This window comes from Leptodactylus fuscus, chromosome 4, assembly GCF_031893055.1.
Source record: "Leptodactylus fuscus isolate aLepFus1 chromosome 4, aLepFus1.hap2, whole genome shotgun sequence".
Lineage (NCBI taxonomy): Eukaryota > Metazoa > Chordata > Amphibia > Anura > Leptodactylidae > Leptodactylus > Leptodactylus fuscus.
This window is the reverse complement of record NC_134268.1, coordinates 209,611,456-209,638,394: the sequence shown is the minus strand read 5'-3', so window position 1 is coordinate 209,638,394 and position 26,939 is coordinate 209,611,456. Positions and strand designations below refer to the sequence as shown.

General features: G+C 46.7%; 1 protein-coding gene across 2 annotated transcripts in view; it reads left to right on the top strand.

Moving 5' to 3' along the window:
* The window catches only part of MINDY3 (MINDY lysine 48 deubiquitinase 3), a 96,691-nt gene that overhangs the window by 54,925 nt on the left and 14,827 nt on the right, over positions 1–26,939 (top strand). For both annotated transcript variants that reach the window (XM_075271703.1, XM_075271704.1), the window contains one exon: positions 19,107–19,179. In XM_075271703.1, coding sequence (XP_075127804.1) covers positions 19,107–19,179 — 73 coding nt within the window. The remainder of the gene's footprint in view (positions 1–19,106; positions 19,180–26,939) is intronic.

Genomic DNA, 26,939 nt, shown 5'->3' with positions numbered 1-26,939 from the left:
TTTCTAAATAAAAGCTTTTTTGGACTGCCTCGCAGACACGTCTCGCACTTATCAAACATTTTTAGGGTTTAATTTTCCCTAGTAAATCATACAAGAGCGTGTCCACTGAGATGTAAGCCGGGGCAAGGGTGGTCCTGCATAAAGCTGTCAGTCTGGAGTGTTCCATCCCCTCTCCTACCTTCTCCAGAAACCGAAATCTACACCAACGCCTAGCTAGATTTACACCAGGTTCTTATGTAAAATCTGCAAAACCATGGGAGGCCACGCCTCCTCCACTAAGTCCCACCCACCATACATAAAAGTTTTGAGCGAAAAATCAAAAAGTTGCAATTTTTACACAAGATCATCTACAGGAACCCCTTGCCTGTTGCTGCTCGACACCACCCACCCAGAGCCTAAACAGCACCAAAACTATCAGCACTTATGGCTCAGGAATGGTGTGGGCTAGAGCAAAAATTTCTACTGTGCCCGAATCAGTGGAGTGGCAACTATTAAAGGATGTAAGGTGGTGAAACATGCCCTTTAAATTTATGTCTGATGGTCTGGGGAAATGAGTTTAGAAAAATAGGTGCGGCACGGGAGAACTCTGGTAGACATGGTGGAGAAGGATGAGCAAAGGTTTTATATGATGATGAGGTGAGTAATGTTAAGTCTCTGCGCTGACTATATGGAAGTGTGAACTTACCTACAAGGAAACTTACCCAAACTGATCCCTATTACTAAAAGTGTCACTTATGTGGCAGGGTTTACCTTGGCACAAGAATGAGGGAGCTGTGAGTACAGATTAGGATTACTCTAAACTATTTTAATTTTTTTTAAACATTTTTTTATATTATTTATTTTATTTTTTTGCATTGACCTCGATGGTGGTTACGTATCTTCGAGGTTTGGAGAACGCCGGATGTTTCTTGGGTAATTTGACTCTCTTATCTACAGCTTGTACAGGCTACAGCGACTTTCACTTTTTCTTTGCCTTTCATCTATTGTCTCGCTTTGTGACTGCACCTTATCGCCATGAGAAAAACACGAAGGTCCCTGCTTAATTCTGCGCTGGCTCCGATCTCTACTATTCCAGATTTTTGGACTGTGAAAGCTTCACCTGATGTAACCGATAGACTTGTGTCTTCCACTCCGAGCCCTTGTGCTCACGTTACTCTGACTATAGTTCTCTACAACAATACACGACAAGGGGCCGTTGTTTCCAAAATTTCTCAGAATAGGCCGATACGGTTTATAGATAGTATCTGCTGTAACTGAGAAACCAAACTTGTATGACTGCTAGGCACTCTTGAAGTTTTGGCACCAAGAATGCACTTTTTGTTAGGATGTTTTTGTTTAAAGGGAGGGTCATCGGTGAGTGCGGCCTGTGTTGGGAACCAGCTTCTGCACTGCCCCCCTGCCTGCACTTGTACCGCTGCCCTTCCACTGGTGTCTCCCAGCCTGCTTGCCTTATGACCCTCAGCTAGCTCCTCCGGTCAGTCTGTTGGGGTCTGCTAATTGACTGCTTGATCTGCCTGCTGCCCGCCTGTGCCCCTACCTGCGGTACCTTGGTGTCCCATCCATCTCCTGCTCGCCTAGCCATCCTGCTACTTCTTTATTTCTGGTGTTCCTCCTGACCACTGGGTAGCCTATAATGGACTATCGCTTCTTTTTATATTGACTGCCTGGGTTTGCCTATACTTCCCGCGGTGACTTGCCCTTGCGAGCTGGTACTGTATAACCGCCACCATACCTACCTCCGCAGCACGCAAAAAAGGCGGCAGTAGACTCTCCCAGATGAGTCGCCCGCAGTCCACCTCTACCAATGACCGTCTACAGAGGTTTGCTAGATCTGCCACCCCCCCTGCCCCTGTCTCACCTGCTGCCTCTCCTTCTGGCTCTTCCATGGAGGATACTGAACCCACCCTGAAACAAGTGACTGCCCAGTTGCTGGAAGCGATCCAAGCCGGCACTTCCTCCCTGACTGGCAAAATTGAGGAGGTTAAGATTGACCTCGGTCTGCTTCGCCAAGATTTTCAAACTCTACGGGGCAGAGTGGGCGAGGTGGAAGATCGCATTTCCCAGGCTGAGGACTCTTTACAGCCCCTCCCTGCCAAAATACAGGAGTTGGAGCGGGCGGCAAACCTCTGGACGCAAAGAGCGGACGATTTGGAGAACAGACTGCGTCGCAACAACCTTCGTATCCTGGGTCTTCCGGAGCGGGCAGAGGGCGCTGACCCTCGTTCCTTTGTTGAAAAGTGGCTGCGTGATACTTTTCCGGACGCTCAGTTTTCATCGATCTTTGCGGTTGAGAGGGCCCATAGGGTCCCCGCCAAACCTCCTCCGCCCGGAGCACCTCCACGCCCTCTGCTGGCCCGACTGATCAACAGTACGGATCGTGATGCTACTTTGCGAGCTGCACGCCAGGCCGGGGAAATTAAGTTCAATGGAGCCACGGTGGCGATCTTCCCTGATTTCTCGGCTGCTCTTCAGAAGACCCGGGCATCCTTTGTGGCCGTCAAGAGACGATTGCGTGAGAAAGCTATCCAATATTCCATGGTATACCCGGCCCGGCTTCGTGTTGTTCACGGTGAACGCTCCTTTTTTTTTACTTCACCTAAGGATGCTGAGGACTGGTTATCCCTCCTTCCTGGATCTCCGCGACGTTGACCCTGCGTCCTGGTGGTGAGAGGTCCTTCTGGATCGTATGTATGGCCTTGTGTTTTGGACTTATTTTGCATCGAACTCTTTGACATATCTGTTATGTATCCTTTTGATTCCACTGCACGGGAGGACGTTTCACCATTTTGCTGATTTGCTTGGTCCAGGTGCCTAGGATGCTCCAATTGTTATGGCTCTGTATTTTCGGCTCTGCTACATGTTTGTGTCTAGCTTTACTGCGCTGATTTTCTTGAGAGAGTGCCTAGAACTACATCGGTATTGGGTGCACTTTCTCCCCCGTTGTTTGTAGCCGCAATGCTGGTATGTCCAGTATTCTAAGATTGTTTGCTCGATCTGTTGCACCCCCTGTGGGTGCGCTGTTGTGTTCTGTTTATGTTCTTATGTACTTTTTGATCTGCCACACGCTGTCTTGTCCTCGTGTCCTGATGTCCCCATCCTGTACTTATTGGGTAATAGATTGTCATGGCGTCCCTTAATATCCTCTCCTGGAATGTGAGGGGTATGGGTAACCCGCGTAAACGCTCCACTATCTTTTCCCAAATCCGACAGATTAACCCCCATATTTTGTGTTTCCAGGAGACCCACCTGGTGTCGGAAAACTCTGGTTGGCTGCGGAAACCATGGGTTCAATGGGCGGCTCACTCCATGCATACTTCCTTCTCCAGGGGGGTGTCTGTTTTGGTGCACCGTAGCCTGAGGTGGGAGCCGGGTGTGGTAGAGAGGGATCCTGAGGGGCGATATGTGTATGTTCAAGCATGGATTGACTCGACCTTGTATGTAATACTGGGTGTGTATTTGCCCCCTGCATCGGATCTTTCTGTGCTTCAAACAGCGGCCCAGTTTGTGTCCAGATTTCCTGGGGCAGTGGTTCTTTGTTTGGGTGACTTTAATAAAGTGATGAATGGTGCCCTGGACCGGTTTTATACTGGCTCAGATCCTCCGCCCTCCTCCCGTCCCACTCCCATGGCCAGGTTGGTCCAGGAGTTGGGATGGCGGGACCTGTGGAGGATGCTGTCTCCCGACTCTAGAGTCTTCTCCTGTCATTCAGCCCATAGACATGCCCTGTCCCGCATTGATTATGCCTTTGGGAATGTTAAAACGTGTTCTATCCTGCAGTCGGCATCTTATTTACCCAGGGCAGTTTCAGACCACTCTCCTTTACTAGTTACGTTAAATCATGGGGACACTGTTAGGACACACCAGAGCAGCCGCATACACCCCTTCTGGCTCAAATTGTTTTTGCCAAACGATAGGATACCCGATCAGTTGCAAGTTTTCCTGGAGGTTAACTCCCCGGCTGCCCCTCCACCCCTTCTCTGGGAGACCACCAAGGCATACCTCAGAGGCTGTATTAAATCCTCTATTTCTTTCATTAAGAGGGAATCCTCACAGCTGGAGACTAGCTTAGCTACTCAGTGTACCTCCTTAGAGGCGGCCTATGTTGCCAATCCAACTGATGAGACTAGATCCCAGTGGCTAAATGCTGGTAGACAGTATTTACATGTATTGCATGACAAAGCACGTAGATCCATGTTCTTTAATAAACAGAGATTCTTTGAACTGGGTAATCAATCGAGTAGTTTGCTAGCCCATTTGGTGCATCAGAATACGGCCTCCCCTGCCATTCTCCGTGTGCGTTCAGCCACGGGTGACATTATTTCTAATAGCCAGGGCATCCGTGATAGATTTCACCAGTATTATGGTGAGTTATATTGCTCCAAACTTGGGGCTAGTGATCAAGAGCTGTCTGTTTACCTGGACTCCATCCCCTTTCCCACCTTATCTGCTGAACAGCGTGCTTTTTTGGACTCCCCCTTCACGTTGGAGGAGTTGACGGAGGCGCTGTCCGGCATGGCAACGGGGAAATCTCCGGGCCCAGATGGCATTCCTGTAGAGGTGTATTCCCAGTATCGGGATATGCTTCTCCCCGTGCTGTTGGAATGTTTTAAGTCCGCCTTTGATGGCCGCAGTCTCCCGGCATCCTTTTATGATGCTACCATTATATTGCTGCTTAAACCAGACAAGGACCCGCTGGATTGCGGCTCATATAGACCTATTAGCCTGTTGAATATTGATTACAAGCTTTTGGCCAAAATGCTGGCCAATAGGCTTAATACGGTAGTCCTTGATTTGATCCATCCGGACCAAACTGGATTTATGCCGGGAAAATCCACATCTGATAATCTCCGGCGCGTCCAGGTGGTGACCCAGATTGGTTCGGTCTCTCCTGAGGATTGGGCGATTGCTTCCTTAGACGCAACCAAAGCCTTTGACTCGGTCGAATGGCCCTTCCTCTTGGGTTCCTTGCGTAGATTTGGATTTGGTGATGGCTTCATTACTTGGGTATCCCTTTTGTATCACTCTCCCAGAGCAGCGCTATCCATTAATGGTTCGCTGTCCTCGTATTTTTCATTGGGTAGAGGCACGCGACAGGGCTGTCCACTTTCGCCGCTGCTGTTTGCCTTAGCTATAGAGCCCCTGGCCATACTTCTTCGGAGGGATCCTGTTTATCAGGGAATAATTATTGGTCCCCGAGAGGAAAGAGTCGCGCTTTATGCCGACGACCTCCTCCTTTTTTTGAATCAACCCTCTATATCATTGCCCCGTGCCATGGAGCTAATAGAGATATTTGGCACTTACTCAGGTTTGCGCACTAACTGGGCCAAATCTTCTTATATGCGTATTGGTCGTGCCTCAGCGGCAGTGGAGGGGGGAGTGATGTGTGGGCTGCCAGTAGTCTCCTCTTGCAAATACCTTGGCATAGTGCTCTCTAGAGACCATAAACGGTTCCTAGATCTGAATGTATTCCCACTCCTTCCCCATTTTAGAATTAAGTTTCACACATGGGCTGCGCTGCCTCTGTCGGTGGCGGGTCGGATCAATTTAATTAAAATGATTGTCTTGCCCAAGTGCTTATACGTGTTGAGCCACTCAGCTGTACTTGTGCCTCTCCGATTCTTTAAGCAGCTAGACTCCCTAATGATATCCTTTGTGTGGGGCCATTCCAGATCCAAATTGAAATTGTCTGCTCTCCAGAGACCGAAACAGCTTGGTGGTGCATCTCTTCCCGACCTGTTCCTCTACTATTTAGCTAGCCAACTTCGATTTCTCAAATCTTGGCTTTCCCCGGAGCCTCTACGAGGCCCTGAGGCGCATTTGGCTCATCACCTGGAATTGCGTATCCTATGGCCGGTGTTGGACCACCCTCAGCTGTTCAGAGGCAAGCTCTTACCCTTACATGCTTTGGCGGCGCGGGTCTGGAAACAGGCCCGGGCAGTATCGTCCTATTCTGACGCACCTGCTGAGACCCCCCTGTGGGATAATCCTAGCTTACCCGACCTTTACAAGTTGCCCGATGCTCAATCCTGGTCTCGTTATGGGGTGTCCTTTCTGTCGGATTTATATGTGCAGGGAGTCTTCGTCACATTTGATTCTCTGCAGGTATCCCATGAGATTCCCCGCCATCAATTCTTCCGATTCCTCCAAATACGCCATGCCCTTTCCTCTATATTCCCTACCCAGCCTAGTGCTATTTCTGTGTATCCACTGATTGGTGTGCTACGCTCTCAGGGCCCAGGAGGTCTGATTTCGGTCCTTTACGAGCATCTGATTCACGCGAAAGTGTCCCTGATCGAGGCCCCGGCCCTGTCCCGCTGGCGCACCAATATTCCTGAGCTAACAGATGAGACGTTTCAGGACATTTTGGAATCTCCCCTGTATGTTTCGCCCTCAGCTAACAATAAGCTGATCCAAATTTTCATTTTGCATCAGTGCTACTTGACCCCTGCCCGTCTTTACAAGATGGGTCGATTGCCGGGCCCGAACTGCCTTCGGTGTCCGCATCCTCGAGCGGACTTCTGGCACATGATGTGGACCTGTTCAGTTGTGCAGACCTTCTGGAGAGGGGTGGTTGATCTCCTGATAGACGTCCTCGATCGCCCTGTCCCGTTTTCCCCTGAAGTTTGTTTATTTGGTGTATTGGATGAGGAGTTGTGGCAGCATCACACCCGGATTTTTCTTCGGGAATGTCTGTTCTATGCCAGGAAGGCCATCGCCCTGCGGTGGATGGCCCCGCGCCCCCCATCAGTATCTCAATGGCGGAGGCTGGTCAATTCTATTCTTCCATTTAACCAGATTATATATAAAGGTAGGGGCTGCCCCCAAAAATTCACCAAGGTGTGGGGAGCATGGTGTGATTCTCCTAATACCCAACACTCTGCCTCCTCGATGCGCTCAGCACTAGGCGCCTTCACATAGTAAGATGGTTACCCACCGGATGATGCTGTACTCCCCCTTGTCTGGACTGCTTTACTCTCTGTTCCGTCTTTTGTAGGCGGGGTGGGTTTAGCCTGGGTCGGGATGGCGGTGTGGTGGATCTTTGTTTGTTTAGACTTTTTTCCTTTTCATTGTATTTTATTTTGTATGTTTTGATTATGTGTACTCCTGAGTGTATTGTTTCATTGTTACATCTTTTTCAATAAAACGAGTTTAAAGGGAGGGTCATCAGACCCCGGCCCTGCAGATAGATAGGTTAGTGTCACCAGAACCAGCATATCACCCCAGCCCTGCAGATAGATAGGTTACTGTCACCAGACCCAGCATATCACTCCAGCCCTGCAGATAGATAGGTTACTGTCACCAGACCCAGCATATCACCCCAGCCCTGCAGATAGATAGGTTAGTGTCACCAGACCCAGCATATCACCCCAGCCCTGCAGATAGATAGGTTACTGTCACCAGACCCAGCATATCACCCCAGCCCTGCAGATAGATAGGTTAGTGTCACCAGACCCAGCATATCACCCCAGCCCTGCAGATAGATAGGTTAGTGTCACCAGACCCAGCATATCACCCCAGCCCTGCAGATAGATAGGTTACTGTCACCAGACCCAGCATATCACTCCAGCCCTGCAGATAGATAGGTTACTGTCACCAGACCCAGCATATCACCCCAGCCCTGCAGATAGATAGGTTAGTGTCACCAGACCCAGCATATCACCCCAGCCCTGCAGATAGATAGGTTACTGTCACCAGACCCAGCATATCACCCCAGCCCTGCAGATAGATAGGTTACTGTCACCAGACCCAGCATATCACCCCAGTCCTGCAGATAGATAGGTTAGTGTCACCAGAACCAGCATATCACCCCAGCCCTGCAGATAGATAGGTTAGTGTCACCAGTACCAGCATATCACCCCAGCCCTGCAGATAGATAGGTTACTGTCACCAGACCCAGCATATCACCCCAGTCCTGCAGATAGATAGGTTAGTGTCACCAGAACCAGCATATCACCCCAGTCCTGCAGATAGATAGGTTAGTGTCACCAGACCCAGCATATCACCCAGGCCCTGCAGATAGATAGGTTAGTGTCACCAGAACCAGCATATCACCCCAGCCCTGCAGATAGATAGGTTACTGTCACCAGACCCAGCATATCACCCCAGCCCTTCAGATATATAGGTTACTGTCACCAGAACCAGCATATCACCCCAGCCCTGCAGATAGATAGGTTAGTGTCACCAGACCCAGCATATCACCCCAGCCCTGCAGATAGATAGGTTACTGTCACCAGACCCAGCATATCACCCCAGCCCTGCAGATAGATAGGTTAGTGTCACCAGACCCAGCATATCACCCCAGCCCTGCAGATAGATAGGTTAGTGTCACCAGTACCAGCATATCACCCAGGCCCTGCAGATAGATAGGTTAGTGTCACCAGAACCGGCATATCACCCCAGCCCTGCAGATAGATAGGTTAGTGTCACCAGAACCAGCATATCACCCCAGTCCTGCAGATAGATAGGTTACTGTCACCAGACCCAGCATATCACCCCAGCCCTGCAGATAGATAGGTTACTGTCACCAGAACCAGTATATCACCCCAGCCCTGCAGATAGATAGGTTACTATCACCAGACCCAGCATATCACCCCAGCCCTGCAGATAGATAGGTTACTGTCACCAGAACCAGTATATCACCCCAGCCCTGCAGATAGATAGGTTACTATCACCAGACCCAGCATATCACCCCAGCCCTGCAGATAGATAGGTTACTATCACCAGACCCAGCATATCACCCCAGCCCTGCAGATAGATAGGTTAGTGTCAATTGAATACAACCATTTTCCCACTTATGAATTGCTGCCTCAGTTGCCAAGATATTGTTGTTTTTGTTAATATGCAAATGAGATCTTAGGAGCAACAAAGTCGTTGCCATTGCTCCAAAGAGGTAAGCGGCCTCTTGGAGTAGGAGTTGCACTACATTTAAAGGGGTTGTCCAGGAATTTGTTTTTTCTTTTTCTCTGGAGGCCAGGGAAGAAGAAAAATAATTATAAAAAATAACCTAGTCGCTTGTCTCCGTCACTGCAGTGTCCCAGGCCTCTATCTTCTCCAGCAGCTTCCTGGGTCTTGTTCCGGTGGAAGTCCTCACCGCATGTGACCACTGAAGCCAATCGGTGTCCTAAGGTGAGGAACCGAGGACGTCACTTGCAGATGTCACAGGTAGCGTTGGTTGGCCTCAGCAGTCATGCGTGGCGAGGACTTCTGCCGGAACCAGCCCCAGCGGACTGACATGTATTTTTGCTGGGGACAGGTGAGTATAGTTTTTGGGTTTTTTTTCATCTTCCTCAGTCTTTTCAAAAAAAAAAAAAAAAAAACTGAAATTCCTGGACAACTCATTTTATATCTTTTATGCCAGTTTGCTGGTGCAAATGATCAGTGAAATCTACACGACCCCTGGGAAGTGTCGGATCTGGATGTATGAGGTGAGTATTATATATGTATGTATTATATGTATGTAAATGCTATTGTCCATATGACCCCAGGACTCGTCTCAACCTGCAAAACACTTCACTGCTTCCCATACAGCCGGCATGGCCGGGGCAAGTACCTGTACGGGACGGTGCGGTTGTATAGAGTCGCCTCTGTACTTGTATGTAAATACCGCAGCAGTTGTTAGTGTTCCGTTACATTTTTAGCAGTATTCTTAGCACCCCTGACCCCCTCACGGTTCACCGCGCAGGTGTTTCGGAGCTACGTTTCTAGATAAACTTTCGCTTGTCGCTGTGTTTCCTGTATCGAGGCTGAATCTATAAGTCATGCCTTTAGGACAAGGGTTGCGAAGGAGCCAAGATGCTTACAAAGTATGTTGGCCCTCGTCCTTTGTTTATGATCTGAAGGATCAAACTTTGGGGAATGTTTTTGTTGGAACTCTTTTTGCCTCCAGGGATAGACTGTAAAATCCCGGCCGGTGTGGCTGCGGAGCGGCTCGGTTCAGATGTGCTGTTCCATGCCATGTTTATCGTCTGTGCCGAGTCCAGCGCTTTTGTTTTTGTTTCTTAGTTGGTCCGGAGATATTGTCTTCTGGCACGTGTTGTTCTCCGACATCGGTGCTGCTCTGCCGTCTTAGGGTTATTGCCTTGTAAGGACATTTTATTGTGTTTCTTAAGTGCTAAAAAATAGTCCAGGGTAGAGGATTAGGTTTTTACATTTTGGCAGAGGGCGTGGAATTTTATTTGGGTCCTTCCAGTATTTTTCTCTGGAGACTCACGTATGAACATTTTGGCTTTCGCTGATAACATACCATCTGTCCGAGATCAACAAGTCTGATCTGTGTGGATTGCTTTTGTTAAGTTCGGACCTTGACGTCCTGCCTGTCGCCACTTTATCATGTTTTGTATAACAACAACGTGGTTCATAGCGGAGAATGCTCGGACATCACACTCTGTTAACATCGTGATATTCCATAGGATTTGACCTCCACGTATCGCAGATATGAAGAGATGGCAACATTCAGGCTCTTCAGTACCAAGCACAGCGCCATGCCTTGCTTAGTGGCTGTGTTTGGTATTACAGCTCAGCCCCATCTCTTAAATGGGTTTTCGGGTTGTCCCATTCTCTTGAATAGGAGCAGGGCTTCTTCCGGCCATGTACTTAGTATATGGCTTTTCGGGTCCGGACCCCGACCAATCTGATACTGATGACCTTGCCTGTCGTTAGGCCATCAGTATCAGAAATATTAAAACGCTGGGCAACCCCTTTAATTGGGACTGAGGTGCTGCTATATCAAGTGACCGATGAACGCACCTTCATTCGAGTAGCGGTCACAATGGTCGTGAGCGCAGCAGCCTATTCTTGGCGCATGCTTACCCAGATACCTTAAGGATCTGGAAAACACCTTTAAAGAGGACCTTTCACCACTGCCATCAATTCTTTGCATCCTTTAAAAGCCGCCACTCCACTGATTCTGGCACAGTTGGATTTTTTTCTCTAGCCCCCACCGTTCCTGAGAAATTGGTGCTGTTCATTTCAGCACAACTATGTTCTCTACTGTCAGGTGGGCGGGCCTAGGCTGGAGCAGAAAGACAAGGACCACCCACCTGACAGCAGAGAGCACCCCTTTAAAGAGGACCTCTCCCCACTGCCACCAATTCTTTGCATCCTTTATAAGCCGCCACTCCACTGATTCTGGCGCAGTTGGAATTTTTTCTCTAGCCCCCACCGTTCCTGAGCAATCAGTGCTGTTCGTTTCAGCACAACTATGTTCTCTACTGTCAAGTGGGAAGGCCTAGGCAGGAGAAGAAAGACAGGGACCACCCACCTGACAGTTGAGAGCATAATTGTGCTGAAACTAACCGCACCGATTGCTCAGGTACGGTGGGGGCTAGAGAAAAAATTCCTACTGCGCCAAAATCAGCAGAGCAGCAGCTAATGAAGGAAATGAAATGGGTGGGTTTTGGTGTATGTGGTGACAGGTCCTATTTAAAGGACTGTATGACATCAGTCCTCTGCCCTAATACATCTAGAAACTCAACGTTTCCGATCTGTGTCCATTGAGGGAGGGACAGTTGAAATAACTTACACCAATTTCCTTTGCCCTCCCTCCATGATGGATCCCGATAGGCTTTGGTGCAGCCATGGTCTTCTGTTTTCAATGGATCTGTCGCTGACAGTAATGAGTCTTACCATGGGCTAGGTCTGTGTTTAAAGGGTTATTGGTCATGTCAGGGCCATGGAGGTGCGACACGGTTGGGTACAAGGGATCAGACCTGCTCGTCTATGGTAAGTATACTAAGAAGTGGCTTCCGTATGGTGGATCAGCATGGGGTTATTCTCTCTACTGCCTCCTAGAGGTTGTTACCCTGTAAGTCAATCTCCAACCCCTTTAAGAGCCTTGATACTGTATCTAATCCCGGCTGTCACCACAGAGTAGGATTCTACTAAGTTATGGTTCAATGGTTTTTCCACTACTACAAGTGATGCCATTTTTGTAGGCTATGACGTCACATGGTGCTCAGTGGGGACTGGTGCTCAGTGGGGACATCATCATGGACTTACCCTTTTACACTACTGGCCCTCTATAGATGGCGCTAGAGACCACTTTCTTCCTACTGTACGAGAGACATGTTGCATTGCCCTTAAGACTCTCTACCAGTCGTCCGTCTACATGGATAGTCCCCGGCTGCCTCCTGTTGCGGACATGGATGGTGTCAGATCACTACGGAGCAGCGATCTCTCATCATATAAGTCACAGCGCGGGGACATTGCCAGATGGGGTAAAATAAGTGAATGAAGAGCAATTGGCCGAACATTGTGTTCTTCTACGCGATCGTGAAATCTTCCACATTCTTGGATCGTTCCTGCGCATTCTTTTATATAAATCTGCTAATCAAGGCTGAGTGGTAGCGGGAACCAGAGCGAGCGGCTTGTGTGATCATAGGGTGATGCTTTGACACATTGTATCTTCTTATAATTAGACTTACATGTGCTCAGCCCTAGTACATCACTATGTATTAGTGTGTTATCATTTGGGCAACCCCTTACTGTAGGTGCATTTAAGGGGAGCAGCTGATGGTCCTTTTGGAGCAGGGGTTTAGTGTCCAGGGATTATAGAAAATTCAGGGTTCCCTCTTTTGCGGAGACTGACAGGGCTGGAAGCGGAGGGGCTCACTGGTAAGGAATGGGTGACATATCGGAGTGATTGGTCTGGGCGGTCGTGTGAGCCCCTCCACTTCTGACCTACTGAGTCCTACCATGAGAGGGAAAGGGGATAGGTGAGTACACATGTAGATGAATTGATGCAGATTTTCCATTTATTCACAGTTTATTGTATTTGGATGAGAGTTTTAAAGGAGATTTAGTTTCACGTGAATAGGCTGAGCTGCAATACCAAGCACAGCCACTATACGATGTATGGCGCTGTGCTTGATATTCAGTAAAGAGGCTATAGCGCTCACCCAACACTGTGGCTTCTTCAACCAGCTGATCTGTGAGGGTCCCCAGTGTCAGGCACCCACTGACCTATCCTTGGGGTAGGTCATCAATATCTAATATCTGTATTCCCAGCATAGATCAGCTGCTGAAAGTGATATTATGCTTCATAGGTCAGTAACGTCATGTTCTTTAGTCACATGGCCTGTTTGCAACTCAGTCTCACTCAAGTGAAAGGGGCTGAGCTGCAGTACCAAGCACAGCCACTATACAGTGTAAGGCGCTGTGCTTGGTTTTCAGTATAGAAGCTGCAGCGATCACCCGCACACTGTGGCCTCTTCAAATAACTGCTGTGGGGGGTCCCAGGGGTCGGACCCTCACCAATTTAATATTAGGATGGGTCATCAATATACAAACCCCTGTAACAAATAGCAGAAAATAGCTACATAAAAATCGAAATGGTAAAACATAAAACATTCCCACATCTGCTGCGGTGGATTTCACCCTTTCCAATATAGAGGGCTCAACTCCACATGGTGCCCATCAGTCTCACGTGGGCCTATTACAATGGCAGGCTGCTACAGTGTGGAAACCATACTGTAACTGTGTATACAGATCACAAGGATTGTCACAATGTACAGCGTTACATCAGAGGTCATTCATCCTATCTGACGGACGTTCCCTTTGGTCAGAGCCGTTACAGTAACTACTGACACATGAAATGCGGGATTGTCTTCCTGCAGTCACTTCTCTCCAGCTGTCCGTGTAACTAGCGCAGTATTACATTCAAGGACAGGAAACAAGTCAGTGAATAAATGCATTGATTCTATGTCCTGCCTGGAATACAGACAGCCATTATTATTCGGGGCTCTAAATATAACCCTTGCATTAAAAAAAAGTCTTAAAAAATTGAGCTTTTTTTTGGACCATCATAGGGATTTTAGGCAACGGGGGGGGGGGGGGGGGGGTGAAGTAGGTTCATTCTTGTGTCTTGGTACGACCCTGTAGCTGTGACACAAGAGGTAGCAGGGGCGGTATTGCTTATACAGGGGTCAGATAATTTTGTAATAGAGGTGACTGTCATTACACAAACATAAAGCTGTATGAGCCGTCACCAGTCGTGTCCTGTAACATGTGGATGGAGCTTGGACCTATAAAGTTAGCCTGAAACGGCAATATATCGTGTGGGGTAATGTGGGAGCGGGGACAGAGGAGGGTTCATTTTAGGGATTCTAACTACAGAAGGGTTACATTAGGACTTGTGATAGGCCTGTCTGATAAGATTCGTCTTTAGTTTGCACTTGAAACTGTAGAAATTGGGAGTTAATCTGATTGTCCGGGGTAGAGCATTCCAGAGAAGTGGTGCAGCTCGGGAGAAGTCTTGTATACGAGCGTGGGAGATTCTGATAATAGAGGATGGAAGTCTTAGGTCATTGATAATTTTTGGTTTGGTATTGGCTAAACTGAGCTTCGAAGTCTATGCAATCTCCCTCTCCTTGACCTGCAACCTGTGCATAGTGGTATGGGTTTTGCAGGGGTCTCCTTCCCCAGAGCAGTAACCAATTACCAGCTGTTACGTCATCTAGAACAAAGTCAGAAATCTGGAACGAAGCTCAAGATCTTCACCAGCAGTCATGGCGTGACTAACCAGAGAGGAAGTGAATCCTTAACCCTCCATTGGTTTGGCACTAGCTAAACTGAGCTTTGGAGACTAAGAAATCTGTGTGTTTGACTAGTAACCCATGTATGAGGGTAAGAACCTTCTCGGTAAGGTCTTCCATGCCAATGAAGTCCCCAATTGACAGTGGGTACGGTGTTAACAACATCTGGAGCATAGACAGAGGTGACGTCAGGACCTTCACCAGGTGTCTTGGGCGTGACAAACCAAAGAATGATAAAAAAATAAAATTAAATTAAAATAAAAATTGGAGAAATTTGCCAAGGAAGTGGATTCTTGACCCACATTTGGTTTGGAACTGGCTAAACTGAGCTGTAAAGTCTAAGAAATCTCCCTGTTCTTGACCGGTTACCCGGTGTGGAGGAAGGAACCTTCTCAGTAAGATTTCCAGTTCTTGTTTCCCAAAGAAGTCACCACCTTACAACATCTGGAGGAGAAATGAAGTACCAGGTGTAAGACTTAGGCAAAGGTCAGACTTCGTGAGGACAAAACAGATACAAACCTCCTCAGAAGGTTAATACCTTGATATCAAGATGGATCTTCACTTTTCAAGGTTGCCACCCGTGACCATCATCATGGAGAGGTAACACATACAGGTCTGTACGGAAAGCTGGCAGCCAAGGGCAGAAGAGTGGCATTGGAGTAGGATGCGATGAGGAATAAGAACCATCTTCCAAAACCTCAAGAAAAGGAAAAAAATAAACCAAAAACAACGGGTCCAACCAAACATTCCACTATAAATAAAGAAGTCTCCACATTAAAACCATGCAAAACAACCAAGCACATGTGTTTACCTCTCTGCGGTCGGGATAGACATGAGTCAACGTAAAGTCTTCTCTTGGACCCAAGATCTGTGTACCGGCTTCAAGACAATAGGCCGGCACTTCTCCAGGATCTCAGGTTTCCAAGTCTTTGTACATTAGGTTTTGGCTAAATGAAGTCAATTAGAAGGTCTTCTGATTCCTTCTCCCTCGGGTCTCTCCATTGTTCCAGGTTTCTTCCTTCTTCTCCAGTTCTAGATGATTTTCCCATCTGTTTATATCTAGAAGGGCTTATATCTGGAAACGCGTCGTGTCCACCAGGATCACTCATCTAAAACTAGAACTTTTTTTTTTAAATACAATTGACATGGAAATCTAAATACAATATATATTTATAATCTCAAAAATATGTGGACCTGAAGCCACCATGAAGTAGTAGCAGCATTGGATGACCTATGGCGCTTTGGCATTGGGTAGAAGGTCCACCAAGACTGAAGACCCGCCGGTCTAGTGATACAATTTCTCCTTTGCCTCCTGTATATTTCTTTCTCGTACTTCAGGATCCTATTTTTTCTAGCCCGACCTTAGGACTGTCCTTGTCCGAATTTATTTTGTGACTACAAAGTGACTCTTCACAGGAAGAAACCAGATTTGGCGACAGAGTCACTTCCGTACGTGAGGGTTGTCCTCTGCAGATGTGACACTTTTAGAAAGGAACAGGCACAACGCGGCTATCCTCTGAGACTGATCCTTCTTTGATGTCTAGTATATACTGAGGTAACACATACATGACCCTAAAAGGTGGCATTGACCCAAATACTGGCACTTATTAACCCATTAACATCTGGGCAGTACCTGGTGACGGCCACAAGTCCATGTATGACTATGTGATGTGCACTCCCTTATGGTCTGTGTATATTTATATGGGATGGACCCTTGTCATTGTTACAAGATGCAGCCGTTCTATATGACGGTATTGTATGGACAGGTGGCCGGCGTCACGGTCATAAGAGAATCGTCTCCGCTTTTACTTCTATGGTTTGTTGAGATAAGGAACGAGTGTGACCTGCCATGGTCCAAACAGAGCAGATGTGCGAAGAGATAGGGGACTATATAGACAATGTATACAGAGTATATACAGTAGATAGTGTATACAGACCATATAGATAATGCAGCCTCTCAGGTTTATATTGGTGGGGGTGTCCATGTATACAAATGGTTGGCACTTCATGCTACACCCCTATAGGGAGGCCATGGAGGCAACCACTTTTTTTTTTTTGGGGGGGGGGGGGAATCTAATATTTCCTATGAATCCTATTTGTTTTCTGCTTATTTAATGCTGTGCGATGTGTAATAACTTCTGATACTTGAGATGCGTGGAAATCCGTGTGAATCATTTATAGGTTTGGCAAGTTGGAATCACCAGGAGGAAACAGAACTATGTGGATTATGTGGGAATTTTATGATGAATCTGCCATGAGAATTTTATTAACCTGAGAGGATATTATAGAAAACTACATATGTCTGCGGCACAATAGTGAGGAGTGTGCGAGAGACCAGGCCTGGGGTTACTAATGCTTTCTAAAAATTACACAGAGTAAAGATAGTGTAGACAACACTATACTACACCAGATTTATCACAGTGCTACGATAGCGTAGGCGGCGGCCTTATGCTACACCAGATTTATCATAGTGCAACGATAGTGTAGGCAGCGGCCTTATGCTACACCAGATTTATCATAGTGCAACGATAGTGTAGGCAGCGGACTTATGCTACACCAGATTTATCACAGTGCAAAGATAGCCTAGGCAGCTTTATACTACACCCATATTTATCACAGTGCAAAGATAGTGTAGGCTGCCTTATACTACACCAGATTTATCACAGTGCAAAGATAGCCTAGATGACATTATACTACACCAGATTTATCATAGTGCTACGATAGCATAGGCAGCGGCCTTATGTTACACCAGATTTATCACAGTGCAAAGATAGCCTAGGCAGCTTTATACTACACCAGATTTATCACAGTGCAAAGATAGTGTAGGTTGCCTTATACTACACCGGATTTATCACAGATTTATCACAGTGCAAAGATAGCCTAGATGACATTATACTACACCAGATTTATCATAGTGCAACGATAGCGTAGTCGGCGGCCTTATGCTACACCAGATTTATCACAGAGCAAAGATAGTGTAGGCTGCCTTATACTACACCAGATTTATCACAGTGCAAAGATAGCCTAGATTACATTATACTGCACCAGATTTATCATAGTGCAACAATAGCATAGGCGGCAGACTTATGCTACACCAGATTTATCACAGTGCAAAGATGGCCTAGGCAGCTTTATACTACACCCAGATTTATCACAGTGCAAAGATAGTGTAGGCTGCTTTATACTACACCAGATTTATCATAGTGCAACGATAGCATAGGCGGCGGCCTTATGCTACACCAGATTTATCACAGAGCAAAGATAGTGTAGGCTGCCTTATACTACACCAGATTTATCACAGTGCAAAGATAGCCTAGATTACATTATACTGCACCAGATTTATCGTAGTACAACAATAGCGCAGGCGGCGGACTTATGCTACACCAGATTTATCACAGTGCAAAGAGGGCCTAGGCAGCTTTATACTACACCAGATTTATCACAGTGCAAAAATAGCCTAGGCAGCCTTATACTACACCAGATTTATCATCGTGTGCTCGTGCTGGATGATAGATCTCACATCATTAGACTGTCTAGTCTAATATTACACCTCCTCTTAGTTTGCATCGGAGAACACATGCATGCTTGACAGTGTTGGGAGGAATACCTGTTTGGCAATAGCTATTGGAAGGCATGTGGCCACTCTAAAGCTGGCTATATACATAGAACCTACCAATTTTGGTGAAACCATTATCTCCTTATAGATAGAGTCAATTCCAACCACAGATATGGGGGGAAGGTGGTTGGACATGTTATACACAGTTCACACTAGTGTCTGTTGTTCAGGTGTATGCAGTACTTTTGTCTGCCAATTTCATGTGAACGTTACGAAGGAGTCTTAATGCAGATGTGAACATAGCCTTAGATTTCAACCCTCTCTGGACATTACCTGCTGCCATGGTGGTCCTAGATACACACGCACCCTCGGCTAAGTCCAATGGACATCTTTATGATGGAGTCAGGAGAAATGTATGTTGCTGAGGCGGTGACACTCTTGTCTTTAGACACTTCAGGTCCTTAGTGTAGGCTATGAAGACATCTTGTTCAGCTCCCTATTACTTGTTAGATTGTAAGCTCTTTGGACATGACTCTCACGTTTTCTGCCCTTCTTACTATTATAAATCCTTTCTGGCTGCTTCTTACACATCCTCGGAGAATCTCCAGAATCCTCCAGTCTTGAGTCTTGCCTTTGATGAGTTAGTTTTTCCCTAACCTCAGTCCGTGTCTGTTCTTTGTATCCTTTCTGTCCTTTTCACCTCCCTCTTATAAATCCTCCTGTTATTTATAGAGGAGTTCTCTCTCTCGCTCTCTCTCTCATGTGGATATGTCGCCCTGCGTCTCCTACAATGTATAGATTTCCTCCATATTCCCATACATTAGACATGACCCAGCCATGCTATTTATGACGTGCGGCCTTTTATCTTGTTTCATGCAATTCAAGCGATTCCGCCTAATATATGGGATTTATGGTCAGAGTGAAACGTCTATTCGACTAAAAATGTAAAGTTACATGTTCTAGGAATATTCCATAGCGAGGATAGAAGTGCTATAATGTCACATGTTTATGTCTTGCAGGAATTGACTCTAGTGGCTCCCGAATCTCCGGCAGAACAGGCAAGGCGAATGTTCCAAACCTACGACCCCGAAGGTGAGTTTACGTTAGGTGCTGATGTCTGTAGGGTACAGGGGAAGTATATAGAGAATAAGTCGGGTGTATACGTTCAAGACCTATACATTGGACCGCTGCCATAGAGTACTATCCAGCACCTATAGAGTCCATTGTAACCAAACCCAACACTACATGGTATACATGTATATATTCATGTATATGAGGTTTCTAAACCTAATATTCCCCATCAGGTTACATAGTTTTTCTCTACATGCACGGTACATAACATAGAGCATGTACGTAGAGACAGAGAGCACTCAGGGTGACATTGGAGTGGGGGGTTCCATTCCGATCCGACGCCATGGAGCAGGACGGAGCATTGTACGCCCCAATCGGAAGAGATTCAACCTGCACACTTGGCCCTGTGCATGTGGTCTAAGTAAATGGATAGCCGTCTGTTAAACGAATGTCAAAACAGGATGTGAATGGAGCCTCAACTGGGGATAGGAGCAAACCACCATACTGGAGGCGAACTGGTAATACTGGTATAACCCTCACCATCCCCCCTTCCCCCATATATTCTCCTTGTGGGTTTTGGGTCATTATCCTGTTACAAGACCTAAGACCTTCCACTGAGACCAATCTTTCTGACACCGGGCAGCACATTTCTCTGTAGAATCCCTTGATAGTCTTGCGATTTCATTGTACCCTGCACAGATTCAAGACACACTGTGCCAGATGCAGCAAAGCAGCCCCAGAACATAATAGAGCCTCCTCCATGTGTCACAATAGGGACAAGGTTCTATTCATTTTTCCATCTGTGAACATAGAGCTGATGAGCCTTGTCAAAAAGTTCAATTTTTGTCTCATCTGTCCATAGGACATTCTCCCAGAAGCTTTGTGGCTTGTCAGCATGTAGTTCGGTTATTATTTCTGTGACCATTGTGGGTTTTTCTTTCGTTAAAAGAGGGGTACCAACAATTTTGTCCACGTGTATTTTTACCTGTGCACGTCCCAGATGTCAGACCCCCACCAATCTAATATGGCTGACCTACCCTGGGATAGGGCTCCAATATTATTAATATTAATAAGGGATCTTGCACGGGACCATGTATGTATAGCCAGCCGATTGCACATGGATGACATCCGTGAGCCTTCATAGCCCCATTCATTGAGGGACGCAAAACGGACAAGAATAGAACCTGTCCTGAGTTTTGTTCCCAGCCCCATACAGGGGACTGTAAATGTATGGGGCCATAGAAATGAATGGGTCAGTGTGCTAGATGTGAACGACACGGCCAACACACTGACAGCTAAGGCTGTATATACAAATCTTACTAGCCAAGCACCTACGTCCGCCATGTTTGTTCAAATGACAACAAGTCGGGGTTGGTAACTTGCCAAATTATAGCAGCTAGAAATGGAAATAACTAGTAAACCGTCACCCGTCACATCTCGTCTGCATAAACCAGCCGAGCACTTTATAATACAACACTTACAACCCTTCCTGGCAGTATAAAACATGTCCATGGAGAAAATAAACCACAGAAGTGACATATCCAACGGCCTGAGCGGACCGGACGCTGCCGCGGGGTAACCAGAGATGGGGAATTATTATTGTAAGCTCTGCAGGCATCCTATAAATCATTCGTCCTCTGATCACGCCGTATAGGACGGTATAAATAATCCCGCACAGTAGAATCCTAGTAAAATCTCAGCAGACAGTGATGTAAACGGGAAATCAGATGTATATGGGAGTTACTGGTTACACAGCTGCCGACTCTATTAACCCGTCTTATAATTGACTTAAGAAACTCGATCAGACTCCTCGTGTCCGCTAAAGAGTCTAGCAGATATTGGCTTAGTGTAAAGGGCCTAATTTGTGCGGTTTTGGCCCCGTAGTCCATATACATTATATACACCTCAGATTGGAGACCAAAAGGACAAAAAGTTTTTATGTTAAACCTATTTTTTTAAGGATTTCTCCTCTTCACTGAGACCTTACATTGTATAGACGCCGTGCTTGGTTTTGCAGCTCAGTCCCACTCATTTGAATGGGGCTGAGCTGCTGACAAGCCATGTGACTAGAGATAAGCAAATAGTATTTGATCGAATACCTCGCTCCCATAGGAATGCGTGTAAGCGGCCGAACACCACCACCGCGCTTAACCCCTTAGTGTTCGGCCGCTTACACACATTCCTATGGGAGCGAGGTATTCGATCGAATACTACTCGCTCATCTCTACATGTGACCAATGAACATGACATCACATAGCCTTTCTGGTCGGAAACACACACTTTTTTTACTTTTTTTCCCCCAAAAAAAAATCACTTTCACGAGTTAAGCGCGGTGGTGGTGTTCGGCCGCTTACACGCATTCCTATGGGAGCGAGGTATTCGATCAAATACGACTTGCTCATCTCTACATGTGACCAATGACATCACATAGCCTTTTCTGGCCGGAAACACACACTTTTTTACTTTTTTTTCCCCAAAAAAAATCACTTTTACGAGTTAAGCGCGGTGGTGGTGTTCAGCCGCTTACACGCATTCCTGTGGGAGCGATTCTACATGTGACCAATGACATCACATAGCTTTTTCTGGCCGGAAACACACACTTTTTTTACTTTTTTGTTTTTTCCCCCCAAAAAAATCACTTTTCCGATTTTACTCCCCCAGCACGCGACCTCTATAATTGTAAATGTGATTTATTCATGGAGATTACATTAGAGAGGCGCACAGTCCGAGCCAAAAGTTCCCAATTCCTCGTCTTCAGCACATTCATAAGATGCCGCAGTGACATATGACATCTGGACGGTACATTATACCGCTCATAGTGTCCCAGTAACATACAGGAGTACTCCCAGTTTGTATAGCGGTGGTATATTCCCCTACGTCCTTGTAAGAGATAGCGGCGGCACAAGACTGTGCCGGAGAGTGGGGAGCCAACCAGACACCCCAAAGAGAGGGAAGGGATGGTTTATTACTCATTGAGTGCTGTGGAAGCCGCCATGATGTGGCCCAGTGACCATGTGATCCGCGCGGGTGCTGAAAACTGCAGGAGCTGCTGGGTCTTAGAAGACCCAGATTGGATCTGTGCCGTATACCAGGAGGCCGAGTCCTGGGGTTAATGTATCAGCCCCGGTGACAGAGAAAATCAGAAAAAATAAATAAAAAAAATTTTAAATAAAAAAGGAACACCAGTACTACGCCCATGCCCTGCATCAACTGACATAATATCCGTCATGGAGAGGCAAAACTATTATAAAAAAAAATATAAATATATATATATATATATATATAGCAGTATTTTTGTATAATTTAAAGAAAAAATGGGAAAAACACACATTTTCCTACCTTTTTTTCTACATTTTTTTCAGATATGGCATAAAAATGGAAAAAAAATGCAAAATTAAAAATGATTTTGAAAAGAAAGAAAAAAAAAAAAGGAAAATTATTTGAATACCTCAAAAAAAAGAAAAAATAAAATATATATATATATATATATATATATATATATATATATATATATATATATATATATATATATATCCTTCAAAACCCCAAAAAGAAGCAAAATTGGTCCTGTCTTGAACCAGGGAAAATTAAAAAAAAAAAAAAAGCTACTTTCTTACAAAAACAGCGCCACACCTGTGCTTAGGTTGTGTCTGGTATTGCAACTCCGCTCTATTGAAGAGAATGGGACTGAGCTGCAGTTCCACACCCAACCAGTGGATAAGTGTGGCGCTGTTTTCAAGTAAAGAAACCAAGACAATAAGTAACAGCTAACCTGCATGTTGATGGTTTCCATGTGCAGAAGATGACACACTCAGCTCTGCTCCATCTGTGTGATACATAGATGCTGGATTTACATGCACGGACTATGTAGACTCGGAGCTGTGATGTAAATTGAATTAGTTTGCAGCTTATTTGCGGTAACTGATCTGTATCCAGAAGGAAATGGATCCGGTGTAAGTGCGGATATACAGCGGCTGCCACCGTCTTGTGTTTCACTGACACTTCATCTTCTGTTCCTACAAGTAGAGTCTTAAGGAGTCTATAGTGAAGTCTTATGGAGTCTACGGTGTATGACCCGTCTGTGCCCTAATATTCAACCTCATCACCTAGAACTGTAGTAACTAATTGGATCCTATGGGAGGCGCACACGAGGCGTTGTGTCTACAGGTTTTATAGTCTGAGTATGTGAGAACACACTGTGCGGATCTTATCTAAAGTGTTAATGGGAATGTCTCGGCAGAAAATGGCCTTTTTATTTTAATTAGAATTTTATTTTATTTTATTTATTTTTTTATTCACTATTTTTATTTATTTATTTTAATTCTATATCCTGCAATTTTCATTCTTACTGCTACGTTGAGGTCCTCCGGTGTCCTCCAACACTGCCCGGTCCCGCATGCACTGGGGCTTCTTGCGGCGGAAATCTTCGCCACACTTGACCACTGAGCCCAATCAACAGCCTAAGGAAAGGACCCAGCCGAGGTCCCAGGAGGTCCTTACCTTAGGCCATTGTCACGTTAACTGAGGACTTCCACCAGAAGGGTTCCAGGGTGCTACGGGACCGGACAGTGGTGGGAGCCCCGCAGTGGTGCAACTAGGAATGGCTGGGCTCCATGGCAAACTTTTGACATGTTCCCCCCTCCTCTCCCCCCTCCCACCCGCATTCCTGCATGCTCTATTATGCCCCATAGTGGCCCAGTACACAGTATTATGTCCCATAGTGGCCCCTGCACACAGTATTATGCCCCGTAGTGGCCCCTGCACACAGTATTATGCCCCGTAGTGGCCCCTGCACACAGTATTATCCCCCATAGTGTCCCCTGCACACAGTATTTTGCCCCATAGTGGCCCCTGCACACAGTATTATGTCCCATAGTGGCCCCTGCACACAGTATTTTGCCCCATAGTGGCCCCTGCACACAGTATTATGTCCCATAGTGGCCCCTGCACACAGTATTATGTCCCATAGTGGCCCCTGCACACAGTATTATGCCCCATAGTGGCCCCTGCACACAGTATTATGCCCCATAGTGGCCCCTGCACACACTATTATGCCCCATAGTGACCCCTGCACACAGTATTATGCCCCATAGTGACCCCTGCACACAGTATTATGCCCCATAGTGGCCCCTGCACACAGTATTATCTCCCATAGTGGCCCCTGCACACAGTATTATGTCCCATAGTGGCCCCTGCACACAGTATTATTCCCCATAGTGGCCCCTGCACACAGTATTATGCCCCACAGTGGCCCCTGCACACACTATTATGCCCCATAGTGACCCCTGCACACAGTATTATGCCCCATAGTGACCCCTGCACACAGTATTATGCCCCATAGTGGCCCCTGCACACAGTATTATCTCCCATAGTGGCCCCTGCACACAGTATTATGCACCATAGTGGCCCTGCACACAGTATTATGTCCCATAGTGGCCCCTGCACACAGTATTATGTCCCATAGTGGCCCTGCACACAGTATTATGTCCCATAGTGGCCCCTGCACACAGTATTATGCCCCATAGTGGCCCCTGCACACAGTATTATGCCCCATATTGGCCCCTGCACACAGTATTATCCCCCATAGTGGCCCCTGCACACAGTATTATGTCCCCATAGTGGCTCCTGCACACAGTATTATGCCCCATAGTGGCCCCTGCACACAGTATTATGCCCCATAGTGGCCCCTGCACACAGTATTATGCCCCATATTGGCCCCTGCACACAGTATTATCCCCCATAGTGGCCCCTGCACACAGTATTATCCCCCATAGTGGCCCCTGCACACAGTATTATCCCCCATAGTGGCCCGTGCACACAGTATTATGTCCCATAGTGGCCCCTGCACACAGTATTATGCCCCATAGTGGCCCCTTCACACAGTATTATCCCCCATAGTGGCCCCTGCACACTGTATTATGCCCCATAGTGGCCCCTGCACACAGTATTATGTCCCATAGTGGCCCCTGCACACAGTATTATGCCCCATAGTGGCCCCTTCACACAGTATTATCCCCCATAGTGGCCCCTGCACACAGTATTATACCCAATAGTGGCCCCTACACACAGTATTATGCCCCATAGTGGCCCCTGCACACAGTATTATCCCCATAGTGGCCCCTGCACACAGTATTATCCCCCATAGTGGCCCCTGCACACAATATTATCCCCCATAGTGGCCCGTGCACACAGTATTATGTCCCATAGTGGCCCCTGCACACAGTATTATGCCCCATAGTGGCCCCTGAACACAGTATTATGCCCCATAGTGGCCCCTGAACACAGTATTTCACCCCATAGTGGCCCCTGCACACAGTATTATGCCCCAATGTGGATGACCCATGAACAATTATTTTACTCTGGAGTCTTTTCAGACCCCAAGATATAATAATCGGAGACCCAGGGGGGATACCAACTTAAAAAACACTGTTACTTACCTATCCCCGGCTCCACTGCTCTCCTCGGTGGTGTCGGCCATCTTCAATGACGTCACATGACCTGGGATGCAGGCCCCGGTCATGTGATGTCAGGGATGTCACACAAGTAGGCCTGGAGAGGTAAGTAACACTGTTTTTTATGTTCCCTTACCTCTCCTGGGCGTCCGATCATTATACCTGGGGGGGTCTAAAAAGACTCCCGAGTATAATAATAGTGTTTGTGGGGCCCGTGGCGCTATTTACCCATCCCGGCCTCTACCAGGATCGGTAAGTAAATAGGGCCCATATTTCCTGGACAGCCCTTTTAAAGTACATTTATTGAATCCAAAATTCCTAATTTTCGCCGGCGTTCCCAGCGGAGACGCTGATCTCAGACTGGTCTTACTGGTATGCGTCCTCGACAGGAACATATAGAATTAATGGACAGAAGTACAGCTGAGACATGGAATCCATTTGGTTCCCGGGTAGGTTGGAAATGACAAGTAATTCCATAGGCTTCTGTACGGGGGTCTGCAGAATGTCCTTCTTCTTAATGCAGATCCTGACTAGCACTGATGAAGCCGGAACATCTGGCAACACTCACCCCGTAACCGTGTCATTAACATTGCATGTTCCAGAGAGATTTTCCTCCTGACAGGACCCACAATTTGTCTGTGATAGTCGGGGCGACTACCTCATAGCCTGTCTGTCACTGGTTGGGAAGGAGGAACACATGGTGGTAAGGTCTTGGTAGGAGTCATCCATGGAGTCCAACAGCTGGACCTGCTCCCAGTCACAACAAGCTCTGCCCTCACCATAAACAGCCTGTAGATGTAACCCACACACGGGGGGCCACATGTTGTACGTCACGTCAATCTGTCACACCAAACCTAGAGATACGGGGATCTCCTTGAAGATGTCCAACTGCTGGAAGTTATCTCTAACAACTGCGTGTCATTGCTAAAGACCTCAGGAATCTGTCAGTAGCCGCATCATTTTTGGAGGATTTTTTTTTATTGGATATATTTTTTGGTGGTGGTCTCTGCTGTATTAAAGAGAGTGTGACCAGACCCCAGCATATCACCCAGCCCTCAGATAGATAGGTTAGGGCCACCCCTTGTGAATCTCTGTCGCTGAGATATCGTTGGTTTTTTTAGAATTATGCAAATTAGTTATTTGGAGCAACAATGACATTGCCATTGCTCCAAAGAGGTCAACACCGTGCCTTCTGTTGATTCAGGTGACGCTAACATATCTACACACGTGGACAAAATTGAGACTGAGACCAAGCTTTCTGACACTGGGCAGCACATTTCTCTCTAGAATCCCTTGATAGACTTGAGATTTCATTGTACCCTGAACAGA